General features: G+C 34.9%; 1 protein-coding gene across 3 annotated transcripts; it reads right to left on the bottom strand.

Annotated features, from left to right (window-relative positions):
* Nucleotides 1–798: 798 nt before the first annotated feature.
* LOC145731264 (SET domain-containing protein SmydA-8-like) lies at nt 799–5564 on the bottom strand. Of its 3 annotated transcripts, none has more exons than XM_081983080.1 (8): nt 5046–5564; nt 3538–3798; nt 3238–3489; nt 3033–3186; nt 2823–2979; nt 1232–1587; nt 1075–1178; nt 799–1022 (listed from the first exon to the last, which is right to left on the bottom strand). In XM_081983080.1, the coding sequence occupies exons 1-8, from the start codon at nt 5064–5066 to the stop codon at nt 864–866; spliced, it is 1464 nt and encodes a 487-aa protein (XP_081839206.1). In that variant the 5' UTR covers nt 5067–5564; the 3' UTR covers nt 799–863. The 3 variants fall into 3 exon arrangements, with proteins under 3 accessions (XP_081839206.1, XP_081839126.1, XP_081839283.1); XM_081983000.1 differs by lacking the exon at nt 5046–5564 and adding an exon at nt 3867–4948; XM_081983157.1 differs by lacking the exon at nt 5046–5564 and adding an exon at nt 4395–4945.
* Between the last annotated feature and the right edge of the window lie 9482 nt (nt 5565–15046).

Below are 15046 nucleotides of genomic sequence, written 5' to 3'. Positions count from 1 at the left end.
TGACAGATTCAAATAAATCATTACTTATACATAACGTTGGAAAATATTTAGTAAAACTGGTTTAAGTTCATTGTGAAAGAGCCATTATTGCCTTTTTCCCTCACACCGTCAATTTTAAGTACAACTTAAGCTAAGTTTAGGTTTGAATTAACTTAGCCAATGCTGGGGAAAAGGACATATATAACTCAACCAACACTGAAGAGATTGTAGGGGTGTTCTAGAGAATATATTTCTGATATAGTTTTGTAAACAATAACTATGGTTTTAGTTTAAAATATACAAAGTAATGGGACATAGAGCTACAGCATAATCCTGACATCAAAATAATACGATTTAGCTAAATTGTCCTATACACAGGCAGGTACTAGACATATTCTAAAAGTCATATGTATTTAGAATATCTAGCATATTTACATATCTAGCATATTTACATATCTTGAACCTATATGAATATGTTTCCTTTGTTATCTGGGAAGCAGTAATAGTAAATTTTAGAAGTGAAAACAGCTGACTTGTTAACATCTATGCTACTAAACAACTTCTTTTGGACCAAAAGTTATTTTAGTTAAAAAAGTCTAAAGATGACAAGTTTGGTAATCTAACCGGCCAATGCTTCAGGTTGTTTTAATCACACTCATTAAGTAATGTAGGAATGCTTCCTTCAAGAAGTTCAATATATAAGTACAAATAATTGTATCAAAGAAATGGCAAGGCAAGTTGATTATCATTAATATCACTAGACAAATGAGAGGAAAATAATAACTGCATTTGAATATACTACAAAATAAAAGCAAATAATTCCCATTGGGTAATTTTATTTTTGATCAGTCTTATATATGGACTTAATTAAGCTTTAGTACAGTCTACAAAGGCGAATCTCCTATAGTTTTGTGTAAAGTCGCCAAAACCATATCAAGTTCCTTCAAGTTCTTTTGAGCTTGCAAACATATTTTTCCTTCAGGTAGACTATGTGGTTCGAATCTCAATAAAGCAACTGCTTCTTGCAAAATTTTTTTGGATTCCTACGAAATTCGTAAGTTTACTTTTTGGAAATGTTATTAGGAGTATTATTACCATAAGAGTTAAGACCAGTTGTTGTGGTTCAGGATTTCTTCGTCCTAGCTCTGCCACAGTAGCGTGCAACTCAAACATCAGAAGCCCTCGCATTCGAGTTTCCCCTTAAACAGTTTTGTTATTCACAATTTATTCATACCTTTAGTACACAAATTACCAGGCGCAATAGTTTTTACCAAATCTGACACAGTCTGGCATACTCTGGCCTTATACTCTAAATCTTCATCGCTTAGTCCTGGTAGCTGCTTTTCGTTTTCGTGGCCCAACAATTGGGTCAACGCAAACCTAACATCAGTCAAATAATAATGATTGCTATGCAGGTACTTTTCGTATGTTTTTATAAAGTCTTTAGCTGCCTTGCTATCTCCTTTAGGAAGTTCGTGCAGTTCTTGTCCGATTTGATCGATAATTTCTTGAACATGATATGGAGGGACAGAAGATTCGCATTTGCTGCATATCCAGTTTGGTGTCTGATCCAAAAAGGACGTAGGTAGCATATATCCGTTGCAATCTCTATAAAGAAAATTTTAAAATATTAATTTATTTAGAACATATAATACATAATAGGCGGTCCTCAAAAGTGAAACTGGGCTTGCCACGTAGTATATTAAGTTACTAAGAGTAGAAAGAGGAGATTATTGTCGTGCTGAGCTCAGAAGATTGTCCAACCGAAAGCTAATACTCTTGATGATTGTTTTGAATTTTTAAGAATTAGGTCTTCGGACCAACAACATCCACTATCGTTTTTGTATATGAATCGATAACAATTTTAATCAATTTTTAGATTTGTTAAAAATTATAAAAAAATAATTTTTTATCGGCAGATAAGAAACAAAGTGTTATCCAGCCTGTTCTCAACTACCTGAATAACTTAAACATTAAGCAAATAACCGGCTCAATTATTGACTAAAATACGTGATCCAATCTCGTATCCCTAGAGATGTATACGGTCGGAGTCTAGTAGCAATATGAGTTCACAATCGGGGAATGTATTGTTGAATATTTCTCGTATATTCACAGTTTGTGTTTCAGAAAGCGTTGGAAGAGAGACACGAGGGAGTAAACATTGATGGAGGAACATTAATACAACTACACTAGCACTAAGATTAACAACCTAAGATTTGCCGATGATACTGCTATAATGGCAGAGAGTGAAGAAGATCTTCAAACCCTATTAGAGAGAGTCAACTTAGTGTGAAGAAGTATAAATACCAAAAAAACTAAGTTCATGGGTATAAGCAAAATAGCGAAGGAGAAAAAGGGTATAGGCAGGAAGAAAAAATCCTGAATAGAAAAACTGGGCGTAGAAGAGCCATTTCATGTTGCAAGAGACAGATGTACATTTAGTAACGTGGTTGCCAACCTTCAATGAGAAGACGGTATGAAGAGAAGAGTATGATTGACTAATCGATTTTGGAAGACCAAAAACACATTCCTAATCAACTTTCTGATTTGATTTTATCACGTAATTGAGCCAACCTTCTTGTTCTTGAAGCTCAGATGAAAACTATCTTAATAAAACTTTGTTAAACCTTACCTGCAGATTACAGAAGTTTTCGAAAAACAAAAAAAATTATTAAAATGGTTACCGATCCATTTAAAAAAAAGTTGGTTCATTCAAAACGACCATCAATAGACAGATTTTTTAATTTTACGGGAAATTTGATCTTTGCATTTTTCACCTCGTGGCAAAAGGTATATCTTTCCGGAACATTTAGAAGACCCTGTAGATAACAAACAATACATACGTGCGTTGACAACGAACAGCACTAAAATAAGTCTTGAACTCAGTAGGATCAGAGCAACGTTTGCATGAACACCAAAAGAACTTGGATTCATACAAATGATGACGTCTATTCACTGTGCCCCATAGCGGGTCAGTGTAGCAAATACTCAGGTGTTCACCTAAAAATCCTTTGTTTACTAATAGTTACATACTAAAAATATGTGGCAGTCACCTTTTTTAATAAGCGTTCCAGCTTTAATTAGAACAGAACCCTGATCCGTAAAGGTTTTATTACAATTGGCACTGCAACTGTGTTCTAACATGGACGTGTTTTCGTATACTGCCACATGAGGTGGTGTGGTTAACGGTACCTCATGTCCATTTACCTGTAATAACACGTTTAAAAAATGTGATTTTTATCTAGAATGATTAAATACCATAATAATACCACAAATTCTTAGAACCTCTTCTTCTGTAAATGTTTGTCGCAGTTTGAAGAAGTTTAGAATAAACTGGGCAACTGACACACGGTCTTTTTCATATTTTGACGACTTTTTTCTTTCTTCGCAATGCGATTCGAGTAAATCAATCTTTTTCCACACGTCCGAAATTTTTTTCTGATATAGACATCTTAATATTGTTATACATTGGTAGGATGGGTGGATTGATCCAAACGAGGATATGGTTACCTGTAAAAGTGTCGGATAACAATAAATCATTAAATAAGTAGTGCTTACTTTTGAACCCCTGGCTATAGTGTACTGGCATTCTGGAATATGATCCGGAGACTTTTCGCACAAGGAACTGCATACAGGCCAACCACATTTGCTGCAAGGCTTAAAAGATTTTTCATCGATAACGTTGTGGCAACCCAAACAAACTGGAACTGTCACTTGAGTAGGTCCGCGAATCAAAGGAGCTTCTTGAATTACAATTTCACCAGCTTTGATATCTCGTGTTGCGACCAAATATCGGCCTATGGTGTCATCACTACAAATCTATAGATATGGAATAAGATAGATCTCTGGTCTGTTTGGTGTGAGTGAGAGTGAAATAGGATATATACCTTATATGGTCTACATGAGGACCTGTGTTTTTTCCAGTCTGACTTCTGGTGTTCACGTGAACAGTAATAAACACTGTAACAATTAGCGCACTTTTGCAAAGCAGGGCTATCGCAGAATGCACACTTATTTTGATAAGAAGACATTGATAACAGGTTTAAATGAAAATAAAATAATAACACTTCGAAACTCTAACACGTTATATAGGACCGGCAGCTCACATGTGCTTAACCAGTGTTTCCTGATTCTAAATTAGCAACGCTAAAAATAATTTAATTTTGTGCCATGGCATACATATCGTGCTTGCAACGTCTAACGCGACTATGGAATAATAGGTCACTCAACACTATGTGAAACAGCTTATTTTACTTCTATTGTTTTCTTTATTTTTCTAGCCCTTCAAAAGTATCCTTTTACAACCCAATTTCAACTAAACTCAATTAAGAAACGGGGCTTAGAGAGTCGTAAATGCGACAACGCCTCCAAAAGTATCAACTTTAATAGGTAACTATACAAAGATAAAAATTTACCTTAAAGGATGGCATTACAGATTGTAAAAAATTCAAACATTACTTGTATACACAACGCTTGTTAACCGACAACTAAGTATCGCAGGACATGTGCGTTATATTACTTGTTTACTTGCTGATGGCATGGAATATTCTTAAAAGTTTCATCGATGAGACATTCCTGCAAAATGTGCAAAATCAATTATTGCGTGATAGCAACTAAAACAATTCAGTAGGCAATTCGCAGCGCTTAATACTTTTAATATCATATTTATTCGATCTTGCAATCATATTTTTCCGATATTCATGTATGTTACCTTTAACATGCGTAAAATAAAAAATACATAATCAATGAACTTCCCATTTACAATACTGTCAACCCGACCTTGATATTGCCTCCTTATTGCGTACGTTACATACACAGGTTAAATTAAATAATCTGTTCAACTAAAACAAATATTACTAATATTAGTCATCACTCATACCCACACTGCCTAATGTTTGGAATTGAAATTTAAAACGCACAGATAATAGATATTATTTTTTCGTGTGAGAGATGTAAATGCCACAATGTGCCACTGGCTGAAATTTTAACCTAATAAATAATAGTAACTGTAAAAAATATTTCTTGGTATAGTAACTGCTGCTCCTCCACTACTGGAGTACACCTACCTCCCTTGATTGGTTCCACATTCTCCTATTTTTAGCCTCCTGTGTTCAATTGGTGTGGATACGTTTAATATGATCGGGCTATCTAGTTGATGGTTGTCCCCTGCTTGTCTATGCGTCCTATCTAGGCTTCCAGTCTATGATCTTTTTGATTCGTCTGTTGTCCCGCATTCTCGCAATGTGTCCCGCCCAATTCTACGTTAGGATTGTCTGCTCTGGTTGTTCTACGTAGCTCAGCGTTTGTGATGTGGTCTCTGAGGATCAGTCCCAGCTTTCACCTTTCCATTGCACGCTGTGTCACTTTGATTTGTTGTACAGCCTTTTTGGTTAAAGCCATGTTAAAGTTTCAGCACCATACGTTAGGGCAGGCAGAACACATTGGTTGAAAACCTTTCTCTTCAGACAAATTGAGTACTGTCTATATAATTAATAATCAATAATAGCATTAATTGTAAACTCCCAAAAACATTCCCAGATATTAACCTGAACACACTTTCATAAAATACATATAAACATAAAAAACATTAGTTATTGGCGACTACTTGACCATTTTGTAAAGTAACAGTAAGTAAAGTAAGGTAAGTGTGTTTGTCAATTTTGAGAAATGTTTTTGCTTCTCTGTTTGTCACTTTTGTCACATCCTTTCAAAACACAGAGCGAGTTCACATGTAGGTGTATTTACACCAAGATACCTTTAACCTTTGAAGTTGAAGCAAACAAAACAAGACCGTAAATCTATGGCAACTGTCTTAAAATTTCGCGTGTTGTTCATTGTTGTTCTCTTACACATTACAATTTGTCGGTACTTTTTCCGCATTCGTTTTGATCGTTTGGTTTGATGATCTAAACACTAAGGCCCGGTTATACAGTCACAGTTTAAACATCGGTTCAGTTGAACTGCGACTGGTAGTTAAACTTTATCATATGAAATGCTTCGTTGTCAAAGTGAACTTCTTCTTCTTATTTTTCTTGAAATAGGCTTTCAGCCTGTTTTTCCGGCTTTAAGGAGTTCCTTGCGACGTCCACATTCCAGCTATCCCTTCACCTTTTTGGTGGTCTGCCTGGCGGTCTTCTAGAGTGTGGTTTTCCGTCTCTCGCAATTTTAGCAATTCTACTGTCTTCCATTCTGTTGATGTGTTGATTTCACTCTCGCCATCTCTGTCTCGTCAATCTTACAATGTCCTGTATGTCGCAGATTCGTCTTATTTCTTGGTTGGGTATTCTCTCACGTAGCGTGTGTCCCGTGATACTTTGAAGCTTTCTCATCTCTGCCGTTCGGGTTATGCTCTTAGTTCTGCTGGTGCCTGCCATGGTTTCTGCGGCATATGTGATTATTGGCCTTACGCATGATTTATATATTCTGGTCTTTGCTTCTATTTTTAAGAACTGGTTTTTCCATATAATGATTTTCAAACATCCGGCTATTCTGATTATTTACCTCAGATCTCCTGTCTCTTTTGTTAAAACTAGTGATTTTGTCTTGTTTATCGCAATCCACATATTTTAGCGTTTCGCTGTCAGGTAGAATTGATGAAGTAGTCTCTGCAGCTCATCTTTGTTTTCTGATATAATTACTGCGTCATCCGCGTAGCACAGTATTGTTATTTCTCCTTTGTTAGTTCTGTAATCATGCCCCGCGTTTTTCACGTTTTTTGTTATTTCGTTCATGATTAGGTTAAAGAGTACCGGGCTTAGAGAGTCTCTCTGTCTTATTCCTGTTGATATGGGCATTTCTTGGGTCATGCTTTTGTTCACAAGTAATCTGGTCGTTGTATTGGTGTTCAAGTTTTCTATAGTTCTAACTATTTCTTCCGGAATGCTGCCCCGTCTCAATATGGTTGTGATATCATTTAGCCTCACTCGATCAAACGCTTTGCTCAGAAGTTGAAGAGTCAAGTTTAGTAAAATAGGTTAATAAACGCAATTTGCAACGTCCAGTTTAAACCAAGTTCAAATTAAGTGTGATTCAGACAGTGATTTTCACAATTTTTACCACCCTTAACTTACTTGGTATACAATACAGACAGTGCAATACTCTCTAAGACGAAGAGAACAAGAGATCGTCAACCGTAACGTGGCGCTACATCCACCAATATCGTCAGGAAGAGTCATCTCTAGTCTATCGTTATTTGAGGACGTCCTCCAGCAGCTGAAAGAAATATTTCTTTTAGTTGATTTATAAAAAGAGTGGATAAAATCAGAAAAATTGCATTAATAAGTGTTTAAATTTAACTATGTATTCATCATTCTTATAGTTATAACGGTCTGATATCACTAGAACTTTCACGGTATTCAAAGTTTTTGCTTGCACTTTTCCTAAGTGAAGTTCATCTCGGCTATCCAAAACCGATTTGTGCTAGCGTACAAATAAACATGTTTTTTTGATTATATCCCTCACCCAGCTGAAACTACAATGCAAATTTCACTTGATTACAGCGACAATTGCAATCCTAAGTGAAAATTGCATCCTTCTGGGCCTTAATTCTTGAAATCAAGGAACGTAATTCTAAAGAGAAGTGTTGATAGAATGTGACAGAAGAAACATTCTTCAGACCTTTCACTTGATGACTCACTTCCCTCGTTTCAAGAATACGCACCCCTAAAAAAGATTATATTATCGTATTGACAGTGTATTTTTATTCGGGATATAGTCCACAAAATACGTTTCGTATTTATTCGTTATTCGTATAATTTTAGAAAATCTTGCATTCAGACTTGTTGCCCTAAAGAAACAGCTTTAATGCATTTTATGGTTATTTCCCTAAAAAAAATATAAAATTTATTCAAGCTGTTTCTAGGGCAACAAACTTTATGCATGATTTTGGGCAATTTGACAGGCACTTATTTTATTTTACATTTCTTCGTTGCTAGTTGGGTTTACTGTCTCACCACACAAAAAAGGTTTGTTAAGAAAATGGAATTTTTGAAAATAGTGCGAAATTCCATTTTTCCAACAAACCTTTTTTGTGTGGTGAGACAGTAAACCCAACTAGCAACGAAAAAATGCACTTAACATATTATTATTGATAATCAATTTTTCCATAAGCTTGTTTCCAGTGTTCAGAAGAGTTTAAGAACAAATTAGCAAATTTCCTATGTTTAACAAGTTGTTGTTCTCAAGTGGCTGAAGTATAGTCTTTTATAGTGCAATCCCCTTTAATTCCTCTCTTGGTTAAACAGAAATGAGCTAACAGATAGACAGGAAATGCAATACAGAAAGCTTCAAAATTGTCTGAATGTTACATTGCCCTAACAAAACGAAAAAAAGTAAAAAGCTGCAATACTATAACGCTGGTGAAGGATTTAAATCTAATAATTTCACAACGCCTTGCATGAAAACTAAGAACTTTAAAGAGGCTATATAGTACACATCTGGTGTAATGATAATGTGACAATAAAGTTTTTGTAATTTATTAATATGTATATAATATTTAGTAATCGAAGCAATACGTATGATTTATGATAAAATTTTCGTTTAAGACTAGACCATACCTTCACCATATGTCAAGGTTTTATCTAAAAAAATATATTTTTTAATTATATAGAAGAATTGTTTTTTTATTCAGGTTCTACCAAATTACGGAGTTTTGGCTCTATTGAATTATGATTACAAATACTACTTTGGAGTCATCTACCAAAAAATTTTCTTGGTAGATTTGGACGTTAGTAAAAACCACACTTGTAACACCCATGTGACGTAGAAAAGGCCAGTTGCCCTGTTTCTCTTCTGCATATGTATATGTAATATGTACGGACGTATGTTGCTTATATACATTTTTACCAAATGTCAATTTTATTCACTGAATCACATTATAATGTCGTTGCAGATGGCAGGTTGCCATATTCACTCTAAAATACAGAATAAGTGTTTTTTAGCTCCAGTGTTTAACCGATTTAAATTAAACCCAGACACAGTAAAAAAATATTTTTGCAGCTTCTTACTTTTTAGGTCTGCAATCGTTCATACTCCAACAGAACATACCTAAATTAACAAAAAATAGTTGATTGATACAAAATATTATTAGGCAAGTGTTAATAACTTTGGCAACAATGCACTGGTTACAAAAAATGAATAATTTGGCTCTCGACTCTAGCCTTCCACTTACGTTACGAAATTGAAGAGTCTCTAATTACGTCACGGGGGATGGTGCCAGGCTCATTTTAATATTTTGTTTAAACCTTTTATAAAAATACTGGCAATTTAATTTTGAACTTAATAGCACATTGTAAGGCATAAACTGTATTAAGTTTATATTTTGAAGCTGGAATTTCACTATGGCAGACGACCCCATTAGTTTAAAGATTTATTAGTCAATTTCGTGGTGTTCTTACACATGTGTTTTGTCAGCTACCTTATAACTTCTGTTTTGTAATGTAAAAAAAAACAGTATTTTGTTTTATTTTGGAATCTACAAGAAATTTCAGGGTTAACACCTTCGATTATAAAATTACTCATTATTGAGAGGTTGTAGAATTTTTACATTAAAACAATTTCTGAAAGACAATGTCAACCAACATTTCTTTCAAAATCATCTTTGGCAATAGTTTAGATGCCAATAAAGACAAACTTGGAAGGCAGGACATTGTTAATATATCATCTGCTGTCAAGTCTTTCACAGAGTATCTATATGTATATTAGAATTTTTTCAGGTAAAAAATGCATGATCAGTTTGATCATAGAATTGTTCAAGTAAACAATTAAATATAACCAGTGCATTTCTTCAACAAAGCATTTTTAAATTTATAATTATATCTTTTTAGAGGTTTGATTAATCCTTAATGAAGCTGAAGTATCGTTTCTTTTTAAATAATCTTATTACCCATATTTTCTTTCTTTGAAGAAAGCTACTTAGTAATTAATAAAATTCAGATTTTTAACGACCATACAATTTTAATTAAATTACGATCATTATAAAGAATGACTGCCTCTTGTTTTAATCATCAACGTAATGCTTAATGAACCAGTTCTTCTCGAAGCTGTAACTGATAGTCTCCATTTAATTCAATAAATATCTATAGCACAAAAGCAAATTAAAGAAAGTACTAAAAAGATATAATCGTAGATCACGCTAAAAAAAGATTGCACATGTTGAAATACAAACAGATTAGAACAAGAGAAAATTAACATCGTTCATTTTTATAACTCCCAAATTTTTTACCCATACAAAAACGTTTCATAAATATTACGTTGCAGAATGTATAAACATTATTTATGAAGACCCAAAGAATTTCCTGCCAGCTGTCTTTCAACATGTCTTGAAGGTTTTTTTTTAATAAAAAGCTTTGCAATTTGTATTAATTTCGTACAGTTCGACTTTCCGAGAGTTGGTGCACAGTTTGGTGTTAAGTTTTTTGTTTACCCGAAAAAGGTGCATTGCAATGTTTCATACAAGATGTCTCAAAATTAAATACCTAAAGCCAAATCATTAATAAAAAGAATGGTTTACGTATCAAGGGCTGAAAGAAAAAGATTACACCCGCGGTCAAAGTTTGATCGGTCAAGGGTGTAAAGTTTCTTTCGGCCCATGGATAGTACGTAAAACGTTTTTTGCTAAAATGATCTTTAAAGAGGTAAAAATGTTGGACATGCACCCTAATTGGCAATATTTGCAAGATTAATATTTTTTTATAAGTATTCCCTTCTTTGACTCTTCCGAAAGTTTTGGAATGCATCTGACTCTTTTCTATTGTAAACTAGAAGTGCATTCTAGAAGTATATTCACAAATAGTGAAAACGTCCCAACAAACATTGTTGGCTATAATAACCAAGCAGAAAAGAAAATTTACTTATCTTGGTGAAAATCTACCTAAATTTGACTATAAAAATTCTCGTCAGTCAAAAATTTGTCGAAGTTTTTGAAGAGAGTTAAAACTTGGTAACAAATACCTTTGAAAATGCCCTTCAAGACAAGTGAAACTTACATGTTATGGACCTAGTTGAGTATTACCTCGTTTTTACCTTAATTACCACTTTCGGTAAAACAGACTTGTGAGGTAGTTAGACAGGTCAAAATTTACTTTATTATTACTTTGAAGGCTATTTTTGGTAAACAGACATGGTCAAATATTTCTTATTTTTAACCCAAATAATATCTTCTGTGTCTAAGGCTATTGTGGTCTAATCAAGACGTGAAATTTAAGTTAAGCTTGGCCAAATATTGCCTTTAAAATGTCAAAGGTCGAATTTGGTCAAAAGTAAGGATTCCTTACCTAAAATTCAACTTATTTATTTCTTTGAGGTTGTGGTTGAATATTGATCTAAATTAAAACTTCTTTCATACTTAATGGTTAAATACTAGGCAAAATGTCAAAAACTTTTGACCTGAAGGACTTCGAGGTTATAAAACTTAGAAAAATGGTCTTTGAAGTTCTATGTTTAGGTATGTCCATATTAATATGTTCTTGCAACATTATTTTATATCGTCATTTTGTTTGCTGGCCCTTGCCTTTTTTCCTTTGCCTGTTGACATTCCGTTTATGTTACCGATTACGCTGATATGCTATAACCTCAATAAGAGCAGTAAGCAATCTGTCATCGCTTTTTTGGCTCCATCTTTCTTTGAAGTTAAATTTTGGTAACAAATTGTCCTGTTTTGGTCTTAAACATGGTTTTAATGTCTCCAACGAAGTTTTAACTAGCTAGACTTAATTATGACGTCTAAATTACTTTGATTTTTTCCCCACAATTGGAAGTAAATTTTACTTGTCTCATACTGATCTTGGAGGTCAAATTTTGGGAATTTTTTAGAAAATTTTTTGTTGGGGTATGATCGATATGTTGGGTATGGACGATATAAATAAAAGCAAGAAAAAAGGTTTCTAAAAGTAAAGTTTTAATGAACATCAGGAACACAAAAAAATTGTTGTTTAACTTTTCCAACCACACGTACAAATAAACATTTTCAATATAAAATATTTTATTTAATAAGATCTGGAATAGAAGTAATAAGCTCTTCGATTTGAGAAATGCAACTCTTCAACATGATTTTTTACTCCCGTTCTCATTAAAATTGGTAGGGAATTTCAAGAATGTTAGAGCATTTCAAACTCATTAACGTTTTTAATTAGATACCTACGTGTTTAAAACAGTTCACTGAAAAAGTAGTAATTCTTGCCTGCACCTTCAGTTATCTTATTTTTCTTGATAATCACCTATTGTAATAATCAATTCAGCTAGTAATTCAGTTTTTACCTACCACCATCACAAAAATTCATCAAGTGGTCGTTAACCTTTTTGTTATCTAAAGTCACCAAGATTGTGTGATTTTACAAAAGATTTATCGAAAGAGTTATTTCATCGACTTCAAACCAGGTTAACGAAACAGTTAACTACCTAAATTTCTTTGAACTGTGATCTAAACTGAAATTTAGAGTAAGCCTTTGTCATGGCGGTTTAATTTTTATTTTAACATACGGATCCGATATTTCCCAGGGCGATTCCTCAGGTATTTTAGAGGTAAAAAGTAAAAACTCATATAAGCTTGGGTCCGCATGGCCTTACTTTATAGAGCTACAGGGGAGAACGGTTAGAGATAAGTTATGGGATGTTACATGGAAAATTCAAAGACAACCCTTAAAAAATATAAAAATACTTTTCTAATTGAAGAGATTGACCTTGATGTAATAAAAACTTGATGTATTAAAAAATTTCTGGAACACCCTGTATAATAAATAGACATTTATTAAAAGAGTGTCCCATCGGAAGTAAAGTGGACGGAATCGCTTCTGGTTAGTTTTCGATGACCCATCCTGTATAATTATCCTGATGTAAATGATCTTGGTCTTGGTGGGTATTTCTCTATGGGATGGAAGGTTGGACCCTTAAAGTCAACAACATTAACAAATTGGAAGCATTCAGGATGTGGCTATACCGCAGAATGCTCAAGATGCCGTGGACTGCAAGAATGACAGACGTAGAAGTATTGTCCACAATCAACAAAGAGCGTGAATTGTTATCTACCATCAAAAAAAGTATTAAAGTATTTACAGTTGCTGATCGAGGGTAAGATAGAGAGCCGTAGAGGAATGGGAGAGAAGAAATTGTCATGGTTGCGGAACATAAGACAGTGGACAGGAGTGAATGACATACGGACCCTAATTCATACCGCAAGGGATAGAGAGGAGATGGAAAATGTGATCGCAAACATCCATTAGTGGATAGCATCCGAAGAAGAAGAAGATCATGTATAAACAGTTTTATAAAAAAATCACACAAAAGTGATAATATTGGGCATTGTCACACATTGTGCCACCCTCTATATTACCGGTAGAATCACTTAATAAAGAAAAAAATTACCGCTGCTTATGCGCTTCCAAAGTTAAAGCGCATCCGTATAAAGCAGAGTGTATAAATTTCATCAGAATACAAGAAAAAATGAAAAAGCCATTGTCGGCAGATCGGTCGGTCGGCCGTCTGCCCAAATAAGCGGTTGGCGCCAGATGTTAAATGCCAACGCGATGGAACGAAGAAGAATAACAAAAGTGCAGGCAGCAGGAGCGGTTCTCTGACGTGCTCGCACGGCCGTGAGAATTGCACTCGCTCATTGCCGTTTACGGCTGCAGGAATTCACAGGTGTTCCACGATCTCGTTCGAATTTTAAGGGCAACACCGCCGTTTGTTGTGCTTTTTATCTTTCCGTTTTTTTTTCTCTTTTTTTGCTTTCGCGTTAAGCTTATTACGAAGAGATGCTAATGCGTAATGCTTTTGTAGACATCGTGTGCTGTATAAAAGCTTATTTGTGATTACTGACGATAAATTTGATTGAAAGATGAAAAATTATACTTTCAGTAGTTTTTTGTTCTTCAGTAAGTGTTAGTAGTATAAGTCTGATTTGTTAATAGCCAGGAAATCCCATAACTTGGTCTTGGTCTTGGCTTGGCTGCCGAGTCGCTCTAGCTCATTTAGCGTTACCCAGGGTGCACGTGTACTGTTCTAGTACAGACGCGAGCTAGTTTTGCACCCTCGCTCGGTCTTGGCTCCTCTATTGTTCAATTTGTATATCGCCGACCTCCCCGAAACCAGGTCGAAAAACTTTGCTACGCTGATGATATCGCTCTCTCCTACAGAGCCAAAGATCTTGACCAGACGGAGACAACTCTCACAGAAGATCTAGCCTCCTTGTGCTCTTACTTTAAAAGGTGGCGACTTAAACCCAGTGAAAGCAAAATTTTCATCAGCAACAACAACAGTTCATCTGAACAACAAACAGGGAGCTGGAAACACTCTTCGGCACAACAAGCACCCGAAATACGTTGGCGTCACCCTCGACCGTACTCTTTCTTATAGGAAACACCTTGAAAAGACTGCTGCTAAAATAAAAACACGCAATAATATCATCCAAAAGCTTTGTGGTACAACATGGGAAGCTTCAGCGGATACGCTGCGTACATCGTCCATCGCGCTGGGATTCTCAACAGCCGAGTACTGTGCTCCAGTATGACTAAACAGCTACCACACAAATTTGATCGACGCGACGTCCAGCTGAACCATACAATGCGATTAATAACTGGAGCAATCCGACCAACACCCACCTATTGGCTTCCCTTGCTGAGCAACATCTATGGTTTGAAAGATCTTTATCTGATTATGAGGACTTTGTAACAGTATTATTAAACGTTCAGTTGCTTTTCTCTTATTCCTGTGAGAAATCTTATAACAGTAGTAAGCTTGGGATACACATTTATAGTATCACATAAATGTGAGCTGGCTGCTCACTCGATGGTTTACCACATCCCTCGACTACCGCTCGTGTCGCAAACCATCTTCGTGAGTAATAGCTATCATTACATGTTCGTTGAATAATATACTGTTCTCTGTTATTTCTTCATCGATTTCCGTTGGGTTTGCCTTTCTTTTATTCCTAAAGCTTCCTGAGCAGTTATAGAATGACTCTGGATCATTCGTCTGAGATATATTTATCAGTTTTTTGTCATGATCAAATCAAATAATGAAATGAAAATCTACTAATGAATTAATTGTTTAAATGTGGCCCACTTTGTGGGTC

Source organism: Ips typographus, linkage group LG1 (assembly GCF_016097725.1).
Source record: "Ips typographus isolate SLU linkage group LG1, UJ_Ityp_2.0, whole genome shotgun sequence".
Classification (NCBI taxonomy): domain Eukaryota; kingdom Metazoa; phylum Arthropoda; class Insecta; order Coleoptera; family Curculionidae; genus Ips; species Ips typographus.
Note: the sequence above shows the minus strand (reverse complement) of the source record. Positions and strands in the feature narration are given on the sequence as shown.